Below are 26,171 nucleotides of genomic sequence, written 5' to 3' on the forward strand. Positions count from 1 at the left end.
AATACATACAACACAGTATCAATGTGCCTGTTTCTTTTAATGTTTCACCTCAAAAGTTTTGCATCACCAAAACTAACTGTAAATATAAGTGATTTTAAAAAAATGTACTCTTACTATACAGAAGTGTTGCTAGGAAACAACATCTTGTTGCTATGGAAATAATACACAATAATATAATCTCAAACCCTACAATATACAACAAAGACGATATACAAGAATATGTAACAGAAAACAAAAATATGTCAAATACCCTGGGATTCATCAGAAATAAATTTCGGCCTGTTGTCAGCATGCAAGGTGTCAGTGAAGGTGGAATGTTTGAAAGCATTTTTGGGGAACTGGCTCCTTCTGTGGTGATTCAGTGGTATGGATTAGCATAAACCTTATTTTAGATACCGGTATACTTAGAAGTAGGTTTGGCAAGGAACGTATAAAGTTAAACATTTTGCTAAAATTGACAAGATGAAAACACTGATATTTATCAAATGATAGAACACCAGTATGGAATATATCTTGTATGGACCACTAACATTCTGCTATGAACCACCACAAAAATGACAAACTGGTGGTCCAGATGGACCACTAACCATAAAAGTAAATCTTAAACCCTGACTTCCTGTAAGTTATACTTGACAGCATCAAAATATATATTTGGGGATATTTTAGGTGCTAAGAAGAGCCCTTTCAAGTTACATAACCTGCAATTAGACACTACATTTAAAGACAGTTGATAATGCACTTGGATTGACATGGATCACATAACGTAATTCAGCATAACATTACAAAAATTCCTAGCTGTTCTACATTACTCTGCATAACATAACACATGATGGATGGTTTCATAAAGTGCATAGCACTGTAAAACTGCATGACAGTACATAAAATTGCATGTCAATACACAAAATATAATGACAGTACATGAACTAGACTAAGATATGTCGGGTTGTTCCACCCTCATCTCAGGGTTGACCGATGTGTGAGGGCGCCCTGTCACAGTGTACCTTACAGACTAGACATGAACCTACAGGACAGCACATAGTACATAAAGCTACATAACACTACATATCATTGCATGACAGTACACATGACTGCATGATTATTATATTCCATCAATATACCTCAGCAATACAGCTAAAAACTCTTCAATATATACATATAGCGTCCACTATTCGGTGTACATTACTGTTTTCATAGTAAATTCAAGGTGTCAAGTTTGTTAGTGAATAAAACAAGAGAAAAAGTATACAAGCCAGTAAGTATCAGAAAAACCGAATAAATTTCCAAAATATAAATAACTCTTTAATAAATATATATAATCTCTTAATCCTTACATACATCCCTGGCCAAGTAAAGGTAAGGTGAGCTTAGCATATTTTGTTCTTCTCAGAAGTGTCTATAATAAGAGCTGGTCAGAAGAACTCAAATCTGGTGTTTTGATTGGTTGATTCCTGGTTTGTAAACTCATTAAATATTCATGATGTTAATTTGCATGTTAGTTTAAAACCAGATGGGTGATATTTGTAGACTTGTTATGTATTCAAGATGTCACTACACATGTTTGTCAGAAGAATGCAAATCAGGTATTCTGATTAGTTGATGTCTGGTTTTTTAGCCTCACTAAAATGTTCATGCTGTTAATTTGCATGTAGGTTAAAACCAGGTGGATAACTCATTACATATTCATTTTTGTTTCTTTCCGGGTTGGTGATATTGCAAAGCTATTACTTACTCATGCTGGCACCAAACCTAACTTTTGTAAACTCATTACATATTCGTGATGTTAATTTGCATGTTTAGCTGGAACCAGATGGATGTCCTGCACTTCCAGGGAACACCTTACCACACACAATGCAAAGCAGCAGGGGAAAAAGTTTTTAAAGAACCTGTCTTAAATACAGTATTTCAGAGAATGGATGGAAATTACCTGGATGAGAAAGTACTGGTGAGTTTTGAGAAAACGGAATTAAAATTAAAATCAAACTGTTATCATGGTAACATGCAATCAAAACCTAATATTAATTCTCATATTTCTGAAAATATTAAAAATGGAATCATATATTAAATGAGAATAAATTTCATTGGAACAAACTGGAATAAATTTTGATGAAATAGAGTGGTTAGAATTTTGGGATGGACTCAGAAACATAGTATGTACTGCTGAACTGGTAATGTTAAACACATTGCACCTTACTGTCATAATAAAATGAAGTTAAAATAAATTTGTAAACATCAAAATAAACTATATCTATTGTACTTGCATAGCCCTTTTCAGTTAACAGTGCCCTCTAGAGACAGGGCAGATGTCAGTCTTTAATACATTCCTTTTACAAGTGAACAGCACATTTGCAGTCCATTCATTGGACAGTTGCCAGCCAATCAGATATCAATACAACCAGCCTTTAATGATGCTGATGTTTTCCATCATGCAAATTTCTGACATACGCTGTTAGGTCATGCAATATCCCATCACTAGAAGGCTCTCTTTACAGGAAGGGCCAATTGGCTATCAGAACAATTTTCCAACAGCCAATCAGATAGTAGGTATAAACGGACCAGGTGGACTGAACATTGTTGCATCATATATTGATATTGTGTAATTAGAACTTGTCATGCTACAATTGGATGATGATAACTACAACATTAAAATCTTAACTAAATTTGTCAAAATCAAAGATAAAAGTAGAACATCTGTGTTTTTATTACAAACAACCACATTGAAACTGCAAACTACATTGTACATTACCTTAGGATTTATCAAAGAAATAACGGCAAACTTATTTGGATGAAATTGATTGATAATTATGTTATGACCCCCCCCCCCCCCCCCCATTCAAGGTGCCCTATTTTAATAAATGGTATAGTCAGTTTGTAACACTTCTGGATGCTGTCATTATCTATGTAGGGGTGTGAGGATCGGTAGCTGTGGACAGGACATATCTATTGCAGTGAAGTATGACCATCAAAATGCATATCAAGGTGATCATTACCCCTCTTCTGTCTTCACATGTAGTTGATTCCAATGCATTATGACAGCAGGTATACCATTCCATTTTCAACACAGGGGTGCACAGGCTACTAATATTGGACTGGATATCAGCACATGCTCATCAAGGTGATGGTTACCCCCTTTCTAGTGTCATCATATGGTTGATTCCTACCAATTACAATGGCAGATAAACCATTCCATTTTCAACATAGGGGTGTAAAGCTTAGTAATATTGGACTGGATACTTGTTGGAATCGATAACCACAAGTTCCATAATGTCAGTAGTTTTGTCTTTGAAGGCTCCAGCAAGGATTTTGGCAGCATCCCTATGTGCAAGGCCTTTCAATGATTTGCCATTCACACTAAGAATGACATGTCCTCTCTTCAGGTTACTATTATGATACGCTGAACCACCATACTGAAATCAAACAGAAAACAATTTAAATGAAATCGTGGTAATGAAACAATTATTATTTTTCAGTAGTATGGGATTGTGTAACATGAAATTAATGTAACCATGGAAATCTAGTCTAGTTAAATTCAAATCACCATATGGCAAAGCATTCAAACTAGCATCTCAACATACAGTAGTCCAATTACCAAAAAGACAAAAGATTATTTAGTTTAGCCACTAGGAGTGCTGTTTCGAGGCAGCTTATGTACTTACAGTCGAACATTGTGGCCACTTTTGAAAAACTGTTATGTCTAAGAGTTTTACAGCATATATAAATGATAATCTCAGTCAGTCTAAATATACTTCCGCTTGTTTCATTTAAACTATGAACTTTTAAAGATGTTGCTTCATATACTGTCATGTTATTCACATCCAAGACCAGTTTCAGCCCTCATTTCCATACGCTTGGGTGCTCGTCTGTTGTGTAACAAATCACTACACATTTCAATAGTTAGTTGTAGCCCATAGTGACTAGCTGAAGTCAAAGGTCATTGCTATGGTAATGCATTGTAAGCATACCTGTATGTTGATAACTTTGGGGAGAGGTTGTTTGGTGCCTGCACCACCCTCAACTGCGATACCAAGTGTAGGCTTGGATTTCCTTATAACTACGTCCTCGGAATATTTGGTTGGTGCTTCTATGGCAGATGTGTTGATTGACACTACTGGTGGCTGTAAAGAATAGATGAACACAGCAAGTATTATACACTTTTCAAATAAATACTGCCCTCAATCAGCATGACTAGTGTTAAGATCATCCATATATGCAACATCTTCCATCAAATTTGTGTTTCCATGATATAAGTATATATCACTTTTAAAAGATTGGACAGTTAACCTTTCCAGACTAAAACAATATATACATTGGTTTGGCAGCTATGATTTTTCCAAACTGCACTCTTCAACCTTCAAAATTCTTTACCTTGTGACATGATTCAAGGTGATAATCTCAAAATTTCCCAAGAGCAAAGTGAAGGCATATCTATTCAGCAAAGCATTCATTGATTCAGTGTCATTCAATTGAACAGTGTTTCTGTAGTCTGTTTTTTTGGAAATTCTTTTGATTGATTGATCGATTGATCGACTGATCGATTGATTGATTGATTGATCGATCAATTGACTGATTGATTGATCAATTGACTGACTGATTGATTGATTGATTGATTGATTGATTGGTTGATTGATTGATTGATTGATTGATTGATCGATAGTGTCAATTTGTGAATCTCACCTCACTATTACTACTTGTTTCTGCAGCATTTATATTTTCTCTTGATTCATAGTTTATCACTGCCCTTGTCACACTTTCTTCTTTCACTTCACTTTTTATTGACGGCTTAGGTGGTTTTGGTGGTTTGTGTCTCGGTTTGGGCACCGGTGTAGATTCCTCTTCCTCGTCATACACTTTCCCATTCCTTGTCAGCGTTCCTTCCCTACTTGCCGGTGGTGTTTTTTCAATAACTATGACTTCCCGTCTTTCTCCTACCACTGTTTTCTTTGAGACATCTTCAGTACTTATTGAGGGAACGTTGTTCCTTGTCAGTGTACCTTTAAGTGTTCCGTTTAAACTTTCTGACGATGACTCACTCGAGGATCTACTCCTGGGAAGACTAGGGGGTCCTGAATTAATACCTAATCTTGGCGGACTAGGGGTTCTTGTGAATGAATAACTATGTTCTCTATGGTGAGAACGTGACTGTCTTTTCTCTGATGTAGACTCTTTCTTTGCACTGAATGTTTCAAAGACTTTAGGTTTAATGTCAAGGGTCATCGGCCTTCCCGGGCTCGGTGAACGTCTCCTTATAGTGATGATTTCACCAGGTGGGGTTGGAGATGGCGTCGGCGATCGATGAATTATGACCTCAGCTTGGGTTCTTTGCAAAGGTTTCTTTTTAACAATTTGATTGACTTCATCCCCTGCAGGACTACTTGGACGAGGTGATATACTTGGACTTGGTGGCTGTCTCTTTAACTCGTATAGTGTCTCACTTGCTTTCTTTGTCCTGGCTACCCTCCTCTGTTGATCTTTCGGAACATGCTGTAATAATAGTAATCATGATAATGAGAACAAATCAGAATTATATTAATTTAAATTGAGTCTCGGTTACCCAGACTCTCGCCACTGAGGGCGCCACTACCTCTGGATGATAGTCTGACTTGGAAGAAATGTTCTGCCTGACTTCCGGTGTGATAAAACGTTGGATTAAATTTCCCCAAGACTCTTGTCTGGGAGGACTTGAAATGGCGCCCTCAGTGATGAGAATCTGGGTAACCGAGACTAATACCTCAGGAGATAAGACAGTGATTATTAACAGATTAAGATTATATAAATACTACACAAGACTTACATGGTGAAATTATTCCAAAATGAACAGAAATTGTTCAAAACATTAGGAGACAATGACCAAAATGTGGATTCCTTGCTCTGGAATCACAGCTTGTCGTATTTCTAAAATCAGCTTTGCTCCGAGTTCAGAAATACAACAAGATTAGACAGCCAGTATCATAGATGACATTGTTAGTGGATATTATTTCTTCTTGTACTAGTAAATTAGTCCATGGTGAAACAAACTTTTCAAAATGTTAAGTTATGTATTGATTCAAAAACTCACTGGTGATGACAGAATTATTTGTCCATGTTGTTGGTATGTGTCAGTTGATATGCATAAAGTTGTTCAAATTTCCATGTCATTTTCCAGAAATATTTTAGTAGCACATTTGCTGTTTGATTCATTACAATAGACTTGTCTATTTTTTAGGCAACTATTTCATATATTCAATTTCCCAAGACTTTTCAGGCATAATTTACATTTTTCCAGTACTTTCAAGGAATGGTTTGAAATTACTTTCAGGGAAGGAATGAAATTTTCTGAAGTATGAGTTGATCAGTTTATTACAATCAAGCAACTCTTAAAGTTTGTGCCACCATGCACCAGAAGGGCGCCCTCATGAGTCATAATTATGAAATCTGGTGCAAATTATGATGTGGATGAATAATGGAATTTTCTCACCACATGCAATTGTTACTGGTACATAAACTACAAGCAAATGATGAGCAGATGTCCAGACTTTGCTGATTTCTTGGTGATAATTTGATGAAAATGAAATGAAAATAATGAACGTGAATGAATGATTGATGCTTACATGAGTAGGGTCACTAATTCGTTGACTGCGATTGAAATTAATAGTTGTGGGTGGATTTAGATGTCCACTCTGAAATATGAAACAAAACAATAAACAACAAATGATAAGTACTGAATGTAATATGCAACATGTGCTATGATTGGCCAAGACAAACCAGCACACTGAAAGTATCACCCTTTGATAGCCAATCAGTGATTACGTTGTGAAATGGCACCCACTGGTAGATGAGACGTGGACTGCAACACAATAGGATGTGGTGATATTATGGGATATTGTGGGTGAAAGTGAATCAACCTGAGCAGGATTTTTTTTTCAATTTAATACACGTCATTCTTGTGAGCTACAGTACACGTATCATATTGTAACATGTCTACTGTCAAAAAAAGGGGCTTAGCAGTGCAGGGTTTAACATTGTCACAAACAGACATGGTGTTTGCATGGCTATAAAACAAGTTTGCATGTCTTCATTAGCCAAGCTAGCACCTCCACTCAGGAAATAAATAAAGAAGTATGCTTTCATGACATCCAGATATTCTCAAGTGCATACGTAATGGATTTTTTTAGTAGACATGTAATATTTCAGTTGTCAGAAAATAGGGGCATAGTAGTGCATGTTTTATAAGCACTGTTGCAAAGAGACTTAGTTTTTACAACTATAAAACGTGTTTGGCCTTTTTTTTTACATCTCATCCCCTCCATATAGGAAATAAATAAATACAGTATGCCATCATGACTTCCAAAAAATTCTCAAGTGTATACATAATACAATATATAATTAGATTTAAATTTTCAAAATTGTTCTATACATGAAATAAGTGATGAAATAAGTGATGGCAGTTTGATTTTAATAATCCCCCCGGAATACCTCCTTCTACTTCTATAGGCTTAAATTGAATCTTCTTTTTCCCTTAAAATCTTTTAATAATCTGATAATTAAAGTGATCAATGAACTGCATAATTACAAAGCATGTCAGACAACAAAGTGCTTCACCCACTACTGGGGATATCCTACAATAATTTGAAACCTTTTTGTTGCTCAGAATACTTAGAAATTGCTTTAAGTCAAGATATCTTTGTCAAATTTTGACAAGTTAAGAGCTCACATAATTTGATAAACGTTAATTTTAAAATTATACCTTGTATAATTGTTTGTGTATAACTCTGTGTGAGAACATAATTTCAATGGAACGAAGTGCTAAGGTACCGTAATTTTAACTGTAATCATTGCACAGACATATTTTCACATTTTATCATTGTTGCACATACATAGTTTTACATTTTATAATCTTTGCACATACATAGTTTTACATTTTATCATCTTTGCACATACATATTTTTACATTTTATCATCTTTGCACATACATATTTTTTACATTTTTATCATCTTTGCACAGACATCATCTTTATGTCTTATTTGATGAAAAAAAACATAACAAATTTGCATTTTTTTATACATGAAAATTAAGAGCTTATATAAATCTTCATGATAATAACATGCATTTTGTCTTGCCACAGGCCTTAATTTTACTCTGGTTAAAGTGTCTATTTTCAATCATGTATTGATATGTAAATATAGCCAACATCATAATGATGTCGTTTCCAATCATATGGGTAGTTTCTTACTGTACAGTATTTTGAAGTATATGAAAATTACCAAGAAAAGTTCTGGCATGTGTCTGATACACTTAGTGACAAATAAAGCCAGTTATAAATATGAATTACTTTTTAAATTTTCTGATGTAAAAATTTTGTTTAAAGTGAAATTTCAGTTCCACAAGTATAGAACAAAAATGTCATTTACACAAGTAAAAAAGTGATGAAGAGACACATTGGTGTGAAAATCATTTTTTGCACGATGCAAAATTTTCGAAAAAGAATTTCAGAAACATAGATAAAAGTACTTCCATTGGTGTAAAAACCTTTTTGGGGGCATTTAAATTTTTAAAGTAAAATTTCAGATATAACAGACAAAGCAAAATCTTTCTACTTACACTGCTATGTGTAGAACTTTCTGTGGTGACACTATCAAAGCTATGTCGTCTTTCTATGTCTACTGAATGTCTCTTTTTATGTACAACATGGCTGCTGGAGGAGTTGGTGCTTTCCCATGATGCATTGTGGTCATCACTTGTTGTGCTGGTACTACTAGGGCTTTCTGGGATTGGATCACGTAAAGTGTCGTTGATGGTGATTGGTGGAGTTGGTGAAATGGTAACTCGTTGATGGTGATTGGTGGAGTTGGTGAAATGGTAACACTGTAACAAATGGAAGTGTTATGATTGGTTAATTTGCTACGAAATTGTAGTTTGTGAAATTATTCTGTTGATATTCTACAAATACAGATAAAGAAAGATTTTTTTTGAAAATAACATTTCTTTTTTCATTCAATTTTCATCCTAATTTGAAGTCAAATTTGATAATTTTTCCCTAAATTTTCAAATTATTACTCTCCTAAATATTTTGTGAAATTTTCGTTTTTTTATTTTTAGCTTTCTTGTGTAATGAAAGGTGTGAAGATAAATATGGCATAATAAGTGTGGTTTTTGCGACATATTCTCTTTTAGTGAAGAATGATGGCGTCCCATTTGTAATCCTGCAAACAAGCAAGCAATGTATCGCCATATTTCACTGCCATCAACTTTTTTATGATAAATTGCTAAGTTGTCAAGAAACATGAAAAACATACACAACATATATACTTCTATAATTCTCTATCAATTTTTCAATTTGTTTCTTTCATAATGAAAAGCCTCAATTTGAACTTGCATAACCCTTGTGACCTTTGACCTTTCAAGACCTTATCTAATTCAATCATTCAAATGCTATAGCATCTGTATCCAAAACCTTCACCTAATTCTACTATATAATACTAATACTTAATTATATACAAACTGCAGCGAATGAAGCACATACATCACAGACAAAACAGTTTTATCAAAATAAACCGATAACACATTTCAAGGATAAAACCAAACAAAAGAAGGTGTCATTTCTATACAGTTAGTTATAAAAGTTTAAACACAGAGTGTTAATAATCGGAAGTCATTTCTATAAATATAATCGCTGTAAAAATCAGCTTTTGTAATATTTTGTAAGACAATTTTTTTTTCAATGATATCATAATCGTTATTTTCTTACATTTCCTTACATCCCTATAAAAAAAATCAAACCTTACTTTTTCTAAAAACTCTCAACACAATATAAATTACACATGCACCAACAAGCACCATGCAGTCTATATAACTCTGTTCATCCACCAAATGAAATTGACAAAGTTAAATGAAAACGACATCCATTTATCGACATGCACAGGGGTATAAAAACCCATATAGGGGGTAGTAAAGTTGTGACATGCATTTGTAAGAGTTAGTGAGTGTTTTACAATATATTGTTATATACACATTGTACTCTAACTGGACATTAACAAAGCATTTTGTGTTTATGGCAAAGAGTAGACGACTTCTGTAAAACCTGCAATGTACCCTCCATGTTACATCTGAAGCAAAATATCATTTCATGATATATCACATGTACTCTGATTACTGGGATTCTGTGGACATATCATTTTGTGTACATTTCACAGGAAACTAATAATTCATTCTCTACAAACAACATGGTGCCTCTGAAAGTCAAGACACGTTGGCCAGTAATCACTATTAATACAAGAACAATATTTTGAGAAGACCGTTGAAAAGAAAAAGTGCAAAATAATGATGTAATGTTTTGTTGATTTTCATCGTAAGATTAACAATTTCTAATTTGATTTCTGTTCAAATCCTTCAAAAGACAGAAACTTAAGGGTATGCTGAATTAAATATAGTCTTTGAATCCCAGTGAAATTTGTTAATATTTTTTGGCCACACCAGGGAAACAAAGTAATTTCCATGTGATAATAATTTTACATTGGACAACACTTGTTACAATACTGTTACTTCGCTCCGTCATTAAGTTTTGGTTAAAAATAAGCTATGGTACATAACATACTATATTGGGTAGTCAATCTTACTGTGTTGGGTATGCTAACTTCGCTAATTCCTAATGCTACTTGTCGCCTTCATTTCAAGGTACAAAATGTGCCATCCTTCACAACATACATATTAGCTATAGATTCTTCACTTTTACCCATTTTGCCATTCTAATAATTTAAGCTGTTATTTTGATACACAGAAATGAAATTCTGATTTTCATAAGGGTAGCCAATTTTTAATTTTCAAAAAAGACCCGGAAAGAAGTCACTCTTGTCATAAATTATAAATGCCTTGTTACAATATAAAATTTACATGGGACACCACGTAGCGCTCATCACACCAAGCGCAACAGATATTATGTAGTGCAAAGTTTACGCTACCTCTTTTTAGGTCTGCTGCGTTGGTACACATACATTTATGAAGTGTGTGTATGTAGGGGTGGGGGAAGCATTGCCACCACCATGGGGGGTTGGGAGGGAAAAAAAAAAGAATAAACAAATAAACAAACAAACAAGCATGTTAAAAAATTCTACAACTAATACCTACATTCACATGCAAATAACATATAACATAAAGGAAGCAATACAAAAATGAAAAAAAAAAAATTCTGCGAAATTATATCACATATATTTCATATTTAAGGATGGGATGAAAACTAAATCAAAGTCACGCGAAATAATAACAAAATATGATAATATGAGCAAATGAAAATTTAAAACCCATCACCAATATTTCAATAGCTTTTTTTCTTTTCTCTGCAATAATGACCGGACGACAAGTATACAGAGTTTGAATCATTTGTATTTGTGCGAGAAGAAAGAGAAAGCCTTCAATCAAGAGCTGCAGTCACTCTGCCAGCAGCAAAGCAGGTTTAACGTTTGCAGTTACAAAGCAGTTCAATTTGGACAAGTCTTCTGAGCAGACACATCCCCAAACAATACAAAGTGCAATATTGTAAAATTATGGAACATACACTTGTATTGCCAAAATAACTGAAATCGATAACTCAGCACAAGATGTAAATGTATGCAAATCAAGCATCAAAAGTTTGTTTGTGATTTGTTTACTATACTTCTTTCTAAAACTGTGTTCACTGTGGAGTCTTTTTTTTAGAAGATCATACAAATTCAGAAATGGAGAATATATGGCAGACTATAATCAAATAAGGAGCTGTAGCAGGCAAGCTATGATTTTGGAAAATTGTAAGCTGCCTATACATTGTAGTGGCTGTTGTTTGGTTGACAATAGACGACAGATTGGGTAAATGCCAATAATTAGACTCAAGTATGAGAGTATTTTAATTTTTCAGAAATGATTATTTTTTGAGTAAAATCAGACTATTGTACATGATAGCCTATAAGAATACTAACTTTTCCTTAGTTCTTGTGGTACTGAGAGCACCGAGATGTACATCAACTCCACTGTCTTCACTTGGACTCTTGGTGTCATCATAGAGTGGATCTTGAAACTTGTTACCATGGTTATTGACAGTCTCAATGTGGTGATGAATGTCTACTGTCACTGTTTGTTTGTTTGCAATTATTGGTCTTGGTTTGAAGGTATGGGGCGGTGATTCATCAAATTCCTATAGAGAGACAGACAAGAAAATATAATCTATCAAACAAGCAATTTCCTATACAATACAGGCATTGACTACACTCCCATGTGTGAAGCAGTATTTGCAGGTGGTCATGTCTTATATAATTTGTCAAAACCAACACTACACTCTTCCCTCACTCCCTTTCTCTCTCTCACTCTCTCTCGCTCTCTCCCTATTGTTCTTTCTTTCTCCCTCCCTCTCTCCCTCCCTCCTTCTCTCTCCTCACTCTCCCTCCCTCCCTCCCTCCCTCCCTCTCTCTCTCTCTCTCTCTCTCTCTCTCTCTCTCTCTCTCTCTCTCTCTCTCTCTCTCTCTCTCTCTCTCTCTCTCTCTCTCTCTCTCTCTCTCTCTCTCTCTCTCTCTCTCTCTCTCTCTCTCTCTCTCTCTCTCTCTCTCTCTCAGTAAAACATTATACAACGTGATAATTTCTTATATGTGTAACAGATGCAGATATCATTTCAAACGTAATCTTATTTTATAATCACATTGTTAAATTACAGCTAATGATAGAACATAGCAAGAGAAATTTCTAAAGCACAGGTGTTAGAAGCTAAGTGTCCTGGAAATAGTTGTGTACGTGAATGCATGGATCTGATTTCTATAGTAGGTACAAATGTAATTTATCAAGGAAGAAGTTGGGAGAGTCTAGGATAGGATGCCGAAGGGTGGATGGGATATTGTAGTGGTTCTAGAAACTACTATGGAAAAGAAAAAATGTCCTGAACAAGATGTTAAACCTAAATCTGATCTGTGGAATAATGATAAATTTATCCAGAAAGTCCAACATACCAATTCTCTGTTTAGTTTATAATGTGTGTGATTTCTTGTCAGTGATTTCACTACATTTTGAGAACCCTCACACTGGTATTAAACATACTTACATACAAGGAAAATCTAGTAAACTCGCATATGTTTGAAATTGTTCTAATTCATAGTTTGGGTTGGGAACCCAAGTAAAAGGACTGGAGAAGTATTTTAAAGTCGACAGCTTTATAAAATGTTCTTTCTTCATCAATATTAATTTACCACCCCTAAGAAAATCACTGCTCATCATAGAGAAGTTGGCTTGTTTCTTTTGAACAAGTTCCACATTCAAACACCAATAAAATGACTATGCATGTACATGATGTAGGGTTATTTTTACTGACTTCAGTACAATCACTAACTAAAACACTGCTTTTTATGAGAAGTTTGGACTTTTCCAGAAGTCCACACATACAGACTCCAAATATGACTGAGGTTAAATAATACAATAGGATTATTTGTACCAACTTTAGTATCATCTCTAACAAAAACACTGCTTATCAAGAGAAGTTTGTGTTTCTTTTTTCCCCCAAGAAAGATGAAAGATTGAAAGTGTTCTTGTACAATGTCAATACTTACAGGCATTTGAAAATCAGGGAGGCCCTCTGTGTCATCATTTATGTGGTTAGCATTTGTGCCATTGTGTGATTCATAATAATTATGATCGTAACTCATCTTGTTTTGTGATGTGGTGGGAAATGGCAAAAAAGGATGTTTGTGAACAAAAAACAAAAACAAAAAAAACAAAAAAAATCATTAGGGAAAAAATTATCACAGTTGGATCCAAAAAGAAGATGTGTTTAATTGTGCTTTCCATTTCAGATGATTATAGTTCTTATTTCGATGTTTTTATTGAAAATGTTATGACAATTTTGTCATATTTTCATTTGTTGAAATTTGATTTATGTGTGACAGAACTATTGTTCTTGATTCCTTTATAGTTTGAAAGACTCACGAAATGTGATATAAATAGACAAAATGTGGAAAATATGTGTAGGAGATTAATTTCTTGGATGTATGATGTGATGTAAATCACTCAAGTTTGGCTTTATGGTCTATGATAATATTATTTATACAGAAAGCATAAAACAATTTTGAAAGTAAATTAAAAACAAATTTTGCTTGTTGTTTTTAATTTTTGACTTCAATGAGAAAACTTTGATCTTGAGATGGAAAGAGAATCAAACAGCAAATAACTGTAAACTGTTGAATGTTGAATGTGACATGAAAGGTTGTCTAAATGCATCAACACCAAAACAAAACAGTATGCAAGCACCTAGTGCACAGATGTGGTGAGCAGTGTCAAATTTGCCCGTGATGTAACACCCGTGTGATGCCATGGAAACAAAGTGTTAGTCGTCAGTGTTGTGAATGGAGGATGGAGACAAAATGTGTTTTGCATTTGGATGGAATAATTAATGGACTCAAAATGAGACAAAGTGATGGGTATAAATAATGATGAATTGATGCGTAAGTGGGATGATAATGACAAGATAGGCTTACAATGGAGTATTTACTTCCACACCTCTACCAATTATACACAAAAAAGCTCTACCAATTATACACAAAAAAGTATTAGATACAATACAGTATCCATGGTTACATGAGACAGTATCCATGGTTATAAGAGATGGCTTGGATGAAATGTGTAAAGATGAAAGTAAAGTAGACTGTTACCATGGAAACACCATGATAGATTAACGGGTAGTCAATGACACTATATTGACAGAATCACCCAAAGATGCTTGCAATAGTCTAAGACAGTATGGCTGATGCTCCTTCAGAACAGTGTAACCCTAAACTGAGGGTGGATGATAAGAATCAGGTTTCATGGACGCACAACAAAATCCTTTAAAACATTATGTCTTGAAGAATATATAGTTCATGAATCAAATTAGACAGTGAAATACAGTCACTTTGGAACCATAAAGTTGAAACTATTGTGATAAGTATTTTATAATAGTGAATATTTAAAATCCTAGTTTGCTCAATATCCAAATCATTGGCACATTAAGTATGCTTTTAATTAGACAGGGGAGTGCCATCCCTGTTTCTTGTTGTTTTTGTTTGATTTTGTATTGTCATGTGTACTTGTTTGATGTATGTATATTTTATCCTATTTTATAGCTCTTTTTTGTACCGATACAAAGGTGAGATAAATAAATAAATAAGATGGATGAAATCTTCGCAATCATTTCAAATTGATTCTTTCCTAGTGACCATATTTCACGTTATTTTAAAACATTTGTAATATGTATTTAGTGAATACTTAAAATCACTATGTGATCACAGCATACAAGTGGATGATGGATCAAAACATTGCAATCGTTTCATATTTATTTGTTCAAAAGGGATTGCATTTCTTATGTGTTACTTGATTTCTCAAGTATTAAACTTAGATTTTATAGTGAATTTAAGTGTACAGTGTTGGGTATACAGCAATGTACAGGTTACACTGTTCTTTAGGCTTGCCAAATGATAAAATGATGAATATGATGCAAAAATAATATACTCCAAATATAAATTACAAATATTATTTTCTGATGAGATCAGGATGTGCATGTTCACATCCTCTCAGGAGGCAGACAAAAATTCAGATACAGGAAAAAATTTCATTTTTTCAACTATGATTTTGGTCAAATTGAATATTACTTTTCATTTACTTCATCATTATGAATATGTTTGTATCGTGAAATCAAAAATAAAAGCAAAAAAGAGAAAAAATTTTGAGTTTCGACCAAATTTTGTAATTTTGTTAGTTCTACGACTTACTTTGATATTAGGAGGTAATTCTTGAGGCACTTTAGGTGGTGTTATAGGTCGTGAATCAATGGAGGCAGATGAATAATGGCTGGCCGATGACATTGTCTCACCAAACGAATTCATAGAGGTCCTGTCTGCAATGAAGCCATCATGTTGACGGGCCTGTAGAACAAGAATAAATTCATTTCAAAATGGAAATTGAGGGGTGATTTGAGAATGATGAATAGTTACCTTGTAGGTCAAAAAATAAAACCTACACATATGCTTAATTTTTTTTATGCAAATTGGGTAGTATGAAAAATCCAGTACAGGTGGAAACAATGATGTATCTTTCAAGCTACAAATTAGATATTGTGTCTAAGTTTCAATAATAACTTCCTAGTAATACAACTTCATATTAAAAGATCTACCTGACAAGCTACTGGATCCATTTTGAGACTCCTATCTGTATTGAAAACAAAGCTTCTTTCTTATCATTTCTTGCATACTTTAAGATGAGATTTGTCATTAGTGACAGTATGCACAGCAATCTATTGAGACATTATCTGTGATCAGATCGCAGTGACACCTTTCTGAGTCACGGTGACTTAATTCATTAGATTGACACTTACTACTCTTCAAAATTCTCAAGTAGACTTTCTACTTTTCTACTCTCTGCTTTCTAGAGTTACTCTTACTAGGTCATTGATACCTGCACATATTGACTTAATAAAAACCCTACATGCCCCAATATATGACTGAAATATCTTGCCACTTTTTAAAGAGAGACACCTAGGATCCGCAGAAACTATGAGAGAGTAGGAAAGATTATTAAAATAAAATACACTTACTTTCATTGCTTGGACCTCTCGTTTCAAAACCAGCGTGTCAAATCGGTCGATATCACGTGGTACAATAAAGGTTCGAACTTCAGCTAACAAAGAAAACTACAGAAGACAGAAACACAACAATTTGGTTCAATGAGGATATCATACAAACATAAATTTACTTATGCTGCAGTTGTACATTATAAAGTTTTTCCTTAAAAAAGATATCTTGTGCCGGGAAGTTCTCCCAACAATTTACTTTTGATGCAGATATATGCACATATAAAACACAATTACACATTTCTACAGAAATCCATTCAGGTTTGGGACTACATGACACACTCCATATCACGTTGCTGTGGCACTGTCAAGGCTTCCCCAGTCAGTCCACAGGCTATATCCTAGAGTCACCCAGACCCAGCATACATAGCACCTGTGGGCTCCATGTGAGTAATCGTCAGACACCGTTTGAGTCATTACTCCGAAGTCTGTCCAAATTTGCACTTGTCTTGTCTTGTCTTGTGACTGAGATATGGCTGAGTGATTCAACCCTGCCCATTAAGTCTATAGAACACTCCCCTAGGTTTGGGTCAATCAAAGAAAAATCCGCCTGCTAATCCTAAGCTTTAACCACTATGCCACAGGGAACCAGTGAGTATATTGTAAACTTAGTGATCCAAATTGTTCTGTCACAATTGTAAGCGTATATTTTCTATACATGAAATTACACACGACTGTTAGAAAGACTAGGCTTGAAATTCACAATTTCCTGTCAAATGACAAATTGTTGCTATCACAGAGGATACATGTCAATTTAATGTCATGGATGGATAGTCTGGACATTAAACTCCCTGATCAGGAACGACTGTAATCTTACAAATGCATCCAACTGTACTAAATGTTCTATTCCATTTTCCAGGTGCAAAATGATAAATGCTTTGAGTGGAAAATCCTGCTAAGGTTGAAGATTTCTCCATCTGATTATCAACCAAAATGTGGTTTTACAACTGACGACATCAGACTGTGGACGAATGGAAGCTGTTACAAATATGGAATAATAACACATGGCTCAGCATGTTGTAACAGCAGAGACTTGTATAACACACATTGGTTTGATAAGAACAGTTTTATTGCCTCTTCATGTGTACATGAAATGAAGAGAGACCAGACATTTGTTTGTGAATATGACTGACATGAACTATTATGTAAAGAGGCCATAAAACTGTTCTTATCAAATGATGGAATGTAATACAAGTCTCTGTACTTCAAACATACCAGTGTTATTAATCTAATTCAGCTGTTTACTTTCCCTGTTTGTAACAGGTTCTGTGTTTCCACAGTCTGATGTCGGCAGTTGTATCAATGTTATCCTTACCTTGGAATGTGTATTGAGTAGTTCAAATAATGCCATAACTAAATCATCAATAGAGATATGTCCATTTTGATATTCATCTAGATAGTACTTCATTGTACCACGTTCATTCTCATTCAGTAAATGTCGGGCTTGTTCTTCCATCATACTCCATGACTGTGTTGATAAACTGGTATTCCACATCAACTGAGTTCCTGCCACTCCTTTAGTAAACTTGGACTGAAGAGAAACAGAACTTATGTATGAAAATGGAAAAGATTGATGACTCTACATGTACAGTTTATGACTTTTACCAACAAGTTTTTTCTTGTTTCTTTTTTTTTATCTAGTTTGTGAATCATGTCAATTTGTTGAGAACAATAGTGTTGCTAAGTGTTTGACACTTTCAGTGGTTGCTATGAATGCAATGGCTCACGCGGGATCTCGTGAGATCTGCCACGAGACGAAAAAACAGCTTATTCATATCTCCACTCACATTATATTCTCTGGACTGTCCATTCATCAAACTATCACCATTGGTCATTCTATTACTCAACACAGAACTAGACCGTGACCTCATTCCTTCACTCATCTGAGACAACTGATCTCCCATGATCCATTTGGTCTGGTCAAAGGTGGTCCGGGCATAGGGTAACTTGCCAACATCTTTGACTGTCATAACCATGAGTTTGGAAGACTTTAGTATATTTGCAGCTTCTTGATGTTCAATGCTCAGAAAACTAGTACCATTAATATCTAAAATTTGATCTCCAACCTACAGATAAAGACATATAGATAGTGAGATACATGTAATAGTCAATGACAAGTAATTTATATGGAAATTTTGCCAATTTCCTCGTACTGGTGTTCCAGAAAACACTGAACAGGATACTGTGTTTGTACATCCATATTGGTACACATACTATGAAATTGGACAATAAAGTTATATTCTATTCTATTCTATTCTATTATATCTTCCTAAATATGGTGAAAAATGAAACTGAGTTTGAAAGTTAATCAGTGTACGTTTTTTATGGAAATTCCTATGATATTATGCTGACTAGTTTTTAAGGCTATAAATATGTAAATTATCTCCCATCTGTAACTCAAGCGTACATGTATAGGGGTCACTGAACTGTTATGACTTTCAGTGAAGTACTAGTACTCTGCATATCATGCAATATTCATGTACCTACAGACTCATAGTTGTTCTACAGTAAAACATAGCCATGGATACCAATACTGTCATTTATCATACATAGTAACAAACTTTATATAATGAAGCTATTCATCAAAAAAGATTATATTTACACACATAGGAAAAAAATGTACACATAAGGCCAAAAAAGAAAGAATTGTTTCTGGTTAGGGCATTTTGCCTAAAATGGTGCGATGGCGTTTTTTTTTTTTTATTCTCAACAAACTGTCACTCAATCTACTATTTATGACAGTTACTGGTTTTTTTTATTTAGTACTTTAGAGCAAGTGTATATGTGGGGCAGATGTCATTTGCTTGTTCATGATTGGCTCTGCAGTTGTCTTCACTGAAGTAGGGAGGGTTATTTTTGTGTTTCCCCACAGCTGCAGACTGCATGGGCTGGACAAACACACAAAAAAAGACTGACACAGGGGTATTTAAGTGATGCATGTGCTGACTAGAAACAATTCTCTTTCTTTTTGGCCTAAACATGTCATGATACAACTGGTCAATGAAATCCGTTGCCTATTAACTTTAATGTTTTAAACATTCATAGGGGTACATTCAACAAGAAAAGTCAACAGGATGTGTGACATGCAACTCTTACTGAATTAGTTGCATAATAAACTACAATGTATTAATTAATGCTAAGAAGACACAGTGTCAAATGTATAAAACGACCTATAGCTCATAAATTTCAATCAGTCGGCAACACAGACATATCACAAACACTTAATAGAGAATTGTGGATTTTCTTCATTTTGAGTAATCTATATTCTGTACATGAAATATTTACGATCATATGTTATCATCAGCGACAGATTTGTTGGCTCAACTGTACAAAATGTTATCTCTGTGACAGTACTGTAACCTATAACTGGCATAAAAGGAAACCAGTGGTGTGATATACCTAATATTGACCTCATGGTCAAATTTGCATAATGCTATAAAATTTACAAAATAATGACTATGCAGTAGTGTTATTTGCAGTATTTGATATTATACAAATTTAATCTTAGTTTCATAAACCACAGCCTCTTTTTTGTTGCTTCAGCAGAAATAAGTGCTCCAGCTTGTGAGAATGTCTTAAGTTTATACTGTGTTACCCATTGAAACTGAAGGTACCATAGCAAATACATTACAATAAGAATTTCAATCCTTGTATTACTTACTTTGAGACCTGCATATTCAGCCACTGAGAAAGCATCTACTCCCGTTATATATATACCTAAACCAAATTCTGCTCCTCCACGGATCATTAGTCCTAAACTTTGGCCATCTTCTACAACTAAATGTACCTGAAATATATGACGCAAAAGAAGTAGCATTGTTATGAGTTGAAAATAACAATAGACCTCAGTCTGTAAACTATTACAATATTGGATTATTTCTACTTCCAGTTCTGAGACTAAACTAGTGATGAGTTGATATTTGTACATAGCAGATTGATGGCTATTTCATAGATAACCACCAATGGAGTCACTTTGAAATTCATACTTTATGGACCACATGGCCAATTTATGGACAATCAACAATCAATAGATTCACATAATTGGAGGACTACTGGTCATTTCACAGGCAATCAGCAATGGATTCATATTCCTAATTGTAATATTATCAATGGCTTTATTCATGACAATCAATGTCCATTTTGATAACACAATAAGTACATGGAGTAACTTTTGAAAATTTAACTTCTACTGTCCAACTTTCTGTTAACATCTTCTAAAAGATTGGTAATTGGCCAAAGACTAATGGATCTGCGCAATCAGTAAAAGTTAATTTGTGGAAACACACATGAATGAACTGACACTGACTGAATGTCAGACATAATGGTCACATTCTGAACTCATCAATGAGCCACTGAGTGTTATTTCACAGGACTTCTGACTGAAATAATATTGTCATTACTACTACAGCTTTGTCTAACTGGTTCAGTGTAAATCTCTGTTTTCATCTCACCTTTCGCTCATCTCCATCTTTGAGTAAATTAAGACCACTTCTTCTTCCGACTGAATCGTTACCTCTATAACCCCGTACATCGATATCAGGAGGTGGTGACACACTACGTCCATGTGGATCTACCCATGTATACGTTTGATGTGAAACATACGACCCTGGAACTCGTCCCACTGATTTGATGAGAAGAGACAGTTTTTGCGCTTTCTTTAAAATCTGAAAAAATAAATGTAAACAAAAAGATGTCAATTTAGACTAGTAATGATGTAAAGACATATTCATCACTGACATCAGATAACAAAAAGTACACATAAAATTAAGTTTTTTCAACTCCATCATTCCATGTATGTACAATTAGTACAATTGTATGTCCATATAAACTATTCGGCTTTGATTAAAAAATACATCATTTTCGTCGGATGAAACTTTATTTTGTCTACCCTCCCCTCCCCTTTACTGTAGCAATCTTTCGACTTTGCCCCTTTCATTCATAGTATGATTTACTGTCCGTTATAAAAACATGGTGACAGGTGATTTCTCTCAATGGTTCCATCTCAAATAACACATACTAATTTACTTGGATTCATTTCTGTTTTTTTATTTTATAATCTGAACATTACCAACACATCAAAGACTGACTGAAAGAATCTTCGATGGAAAAAATTTCAAATTATATTTTCCAATATTGTTAGTTCCTTCATCATCTGAAATTTTGACCTTGAATGTTCATATATAAATTTATCAAATATTAATAGGACAGCTTTGACAGTCTAATTAAACATCAAATATAATATCTTTAATGATATGATGAAATATTATGGGATGGTCTGCATAAAATATGGAAATCTTTAGCAAAACACTTCAATACAAGTTAATTTGTTTTTCATTAAAATCCTTGTAAAAATAAAATAATTTATTTATAATTAAAAATAATTAAATAATATTAGTACATATATACAATTATTTATTTATTAACTCATTTTTATGTATATCTGCATTTCTTACACACTACCTATTTTTCTTAATTGAAGATCATGTTTCAAAATAACCAATTTATAAGAATTACAAATGGATTCCTTTGCTTGACATTCATGGCTTATTTCTCTAGATACATGCATTTCACAATAATTTGTTTTCATTACTGTGTCTAGTACAGAGAACGAGCTGAGTTCTTTTTACAAGCAGTGTAGTGCGGTGCATTTTACAAGCAGTGTAGTGGAACATAGATCACGATATTGACTTTACTCTTTTACTCCTCATTGAATATTCTAATCAGTGTAAGTGTTTCCTTGGTTACTGCACTGGTTGCTACAACACAAGAAAGATCACATGATTTGTAGACAGTCTCTAGGGGTTTCTATGGTTAAATTAACTGACTTCCTATACATTGTAGCACTTCTAATATGCTTTTACTCCAAGTTTAATAACAGTATTCTGCAGGGGTTATGGCAAGTCATTGTGAGATATTTCAATTTTCATGTCATTTCCTTCTTACTGAAAACCTTTTTATTCAGTATTTCAATTGATGAGGAGGGTAATTTCTTATGCTATATATACAGAATTTGTACAAAAGGTCAGGGTTCATCACATCAGTCTAGCAGTAAGAATGACAATTTCTTTTGTTCAGAACCAACTTTTTCTACAGCTTTGGAAAACGATTTCTTTTATACCTAAATTTTAAACCTAATCTGAACTACATGGACCTAGAAGGAAATAGATAGTAACATCATATAGAGCACACCACATGTACATATACTTTCACATGGTTGTAATTTACACCACTGACTTCCTCAATCCTGACAATGTAGAAAGTGAAACGAGATCAATATTGACACATCATCATGGAATGTACATGTGGTATATTTTTCAAGTATAAGTTCGTCGCAGACCAAGAGATTCATTGTTCTGTACGTTCTTGTATTCAATTCCCTGTTTAGTTTTTATATAGTTACAGGAACACAAACAGCCACGCAAGTATTTCATTTTCAGTCTAATTTGGTTGCAGTATCTTTCATTTTCAAATCCTATTGCTAACCCTAAATATAGACTGTAATATATGCCCAATAGATGGAGTGGTGTTTATTGTACATAAATTACAATCAAATGTAAGCTTCTTCCACACTGTGATACAAACAGTTACCATGTTAGGGATGATCACACAAAGTCGCAAAAGCTCAACAAACGAACATTGTTTGTTGAGGTAAACCCCCCCCCCCCCTCCCAACGAACACTCCCACGGTCGACATCAAACATTTATATATGATGTAAACTACTATGAAAACTGTAGCAGTCACACCACTACAATCAATGTATTATATGTAAAAACATGATTGTAAACACATTAAAATACTACCAGAAACCCAGCACCATATCTCACATTAGAAGTAAATTTTTATCAACTTATCAACATCTCAGTGGTATAAAAGCTGTTATCATGGAAGGAATGCAAATTTTCCATCAAAATTTGGCTAGAAGTGTGAAAATGAAGTTCAGCATTCGCACTAAGACCAGACCCCCCCCCCCCCCATAATGAGCTTGTGAAATTGTGCAATCGTCCCTTAACAACATCAAAAGTTTACTATGAGTCATGTTGTCAGCCCTAACAGCCTTCTAAACCAAGTAGTATTTTGTAAGTTGTAGCCGATTATGTGGTACAAATGTCGTATCTTACAACTAACACTACTGGTATGTACATGTATACCAGGAATAATTTAAATTACACCTATTGTTTTAATTTCCATGTATTTATATAAAATAATCTACATAAAACCTTGTATATATACCTGGTATATGTATGATGTCATTATTATTTTTTTAACATTGAACCTGTATTTATTACGATTGTCTAATTTACATATATTAAATTTAGTGACTGCAAGCATACAATATGTTATTACACAAAGTAACGATTTCCTATAATTACATGTATAAACGTTTGATACAAAACATGGACAGCTCTATTCATATGCTATACTTTAGTGGCTATTACAAAGTTTACATAATATCTATCCTGACAAACACTTTAAAATAATATGGGATGGGATCATTCATACAAACACTCCTTTGAAGTATATGTTATAGCAGATATCATGAATTTGAATGGGGGAAAAATAGAATGATCAAAGTGATTCAGAACAGATTGAACACACCATAGAAAACCTTTGAGCACATACACTTGCAAGTTTGCATTAAAAATTAGGTGGGGACTTAGGTAAATTGTTTTTATTGACTTTAAATGACTCAAACGTCCCTCGGCAGAAAACTATTTGCTCCCTTAATTCTCAACTTACGAGGTTTTCATTACTACAACCGAATAATGGTGGTTTCTATGAAAGCTAGTATTAATAAGTAAAATCATAAACTGGTCATATAATCACATGAATAAGATACATTTGGAAAGAAAGTAATGGATGTATTTTTTTAATATACAAGGTAACTGATTCAAAACATTCCATGTGTAAAGTCAAAAAGTGTCGTTGTGAAAACTCAGTAAACAGTCCCACAGCAGTGTTTTATTTAAAGGCACCATTTCAATTTAACAAGTTGACACTGGAACGCTGGCTTTCAATTATGGTCTGATTGCATTGCATGCCAACAAGCATGCACAGACATGCCTGACAAATTATCCGTAAAATTTTCATCACAGACAAAACTGACTGTGGACAGTATCAATATGTTTGTTTTCTCCGAGCTCATTATGTGTTTTAGGGTTCATGGTTGGGTTGACATGTATGTTTATGATGGTTCATGTCGGTGAAAGCCATAGATTTTATTTTGACGATATGCCAGGTCACCAGACAGTACTGGTCAGTTTCCTTCCTGGCTGGAAAACTGCCAGGCTTTTTTATTCTACCCTTTAAACTTGATAAAAACAGACGCTTTAATTAGGGAATAGAAATGATTAAGTGGAACGGGACTATAATTGTAGAAATTTGCATGTAAAAAAAGAAATCAATGTCTACTATTGACTTTGTAGGAATCCAACAGGTTGTTTTACGGTCAAATTAGAGCTGCATGGTAATAATGTTTATGACAGCCACAAATGACATCAATCATCTTACTGTCAGTTTTACCCAGTAGTGGCACCCTGGGACTTAAATTCACATGTCATCAACATGTCTATAAAAAGTGAAATACACTATGATATGATATGCTACTACACACTCCATACCATTGCATCAAAGGTGATATTTTTTCATATTTTATTTTCCCTTATAGAAATGGTCTATAGTATTCTTATAGGATTCCTATAATACCTATAATATTCCTATATGATTCCTATAGGACTGATCATTCCTATAGGACTGTCCTGAAAGATTCCTTTAGGACTATCCTAATTCCTATAGGAATTGTAAAGTATTCCTTTAAGAAAGGGGCCAAAATACTATAAGATCTTATAGGAATAATCTTTTAGGAATACTATAGACCATTTCCGTAAGGGTTATTTTTCATGTACTTTCTAAATTTCAATTTTGTGGCATTGAGGTTCATGACAATAAAAGGACCAAATTATACATACAGACATATTTTGATTCTTATCGATTATTTTTACTGTGCTGTAGGAAAGTGTCAGTCGTTCAATCATTATACTAAAATTTTTCTCCTTTTTTTTGCTTTTGGTTTTTAGATTTTTTTATAACCATTCTAACCGTCCTGTTTTTTTGGGTGCGGACCCAAAAATCAATCAGCTTGGATATATCACACCATAGTACTATGTGTACTGCATGCTGCACAATATATTTACCTACAGGTGATTCAATACTGTTCAGAGTATACATTGTTAAAAGTTAGCCATTATATCTAACAAAGTTCCAGCTCTGGCTAGCACAGGTCTCAATTTGTGCTTTCACTTTTTATGATGAAAAACACAACATATAACAATGTCGCTATTCCTAGGAAATCTCTATTTGAATTAAATTTGATTCCGTTTTAACTTTACTAGAATTATAATATCATTTTCAGGCTTGTTATATCAAAAGGAAATACAGTTGTTACATTTCAGATTTGTAAATTATTTGCACAGTCACTTTTTTTTTACAAGGAAATAGTGACCTGACATTGTGTACATTACATGCAAATCTTTTACTTGAATTAATTTGATTTTGCCTACTGGTAGTAAATGTCAGTTTTATGCATGTAA

The 26,171-nt window shown here is 34.0% G+C and overlaps 1 protein-coding gene across 1 annotated transcript in view; it reads right to left on the bottom strand.

Moving 5' to 3' along the window:
* Positions 1 to 2,829: 2,829 nt before the first annotated feature.
* The window catches only part of LOC144441456 (whirlin-like), a 41,222-nt gene continuing 17,880 nt past the window's right edge, over positions 2,830 to 26,171 (bottom strand). The window contains exons 2-16 of the mRNA XM_078131032.1: positions 21,035 to 21,247; positions 20,245 to 20,370; positions 18,371 to 18,649; positions 17,899 to 18,114; positions 16,548 to 16,643; positions 15,727 to 15,879; positions 13,534 to 13,629; positions 11,923 to 12,137; positions 10,933 to 10,947; positions 10,042 to 10,043; positions 8,550 to 8,799; positions 6,585 to 6,651; positions 4,672 to 5,478; positions 3,960 to 4,112; positions 2,830 to 3,404 (exon numbers count right to left, since the gene is read on the bottom strand). Of these exons, the coding sequence (XP_077987158.1) occupies positions 3,210 to 3,404; positions 3,960 to 4,112; positions 4,672 to 5,478; positions 6,585 to 6,651; positions 8,550 to 8,799; positions 10,042 to 10,043; positions 10,933 to 10,947; positions 11,923 to 12,137; positions 13,534 to 13,629; positions 15,727 to 15,879; positions 16,548 to 16,643; positions 17,899 to 18,114; positions 18,371 to 18,649; positions 20,245 to 20,370; positions 21,035 to 21,247 (2,883 nt within the window). The 3' untranslated portion in view covers positions 2,830 to 3,209. The remainder of the gene's footprint in view (positions 3,405 to 3,959; positions 4,113 to 4,671; positions 5,479 to 6,584; positions 6,652 to 8,549; positions 8,800 to 10,041; positions 10,044 to 10,932; positions 10,948 to 11,922; positions 12,138 to 13,533; positions 13,630 to 15,726; positions 15,880 to 16,547; positions 16,644 to 17,898; positions 18,115 to 18,370; positions 18,650 to 20,244; positions 20,371 to 21,034; positions 21,248 to 26,171) is intronic.

The sequence above is a fragment of the Glandiceps talaboti genome, chromosome 10 (genome assembly GCF_964340395.1).
Source record: "Glandiceps talaboti chromosome 10, keGlaTala1.1, whole genome shotgun sequence".
Lineage (NCBI taxonomy): Eukaryota > Metazoa > Hemichordata > Enteropneusta > Spengelidae > Glandiceps > Glandiceps talaboti.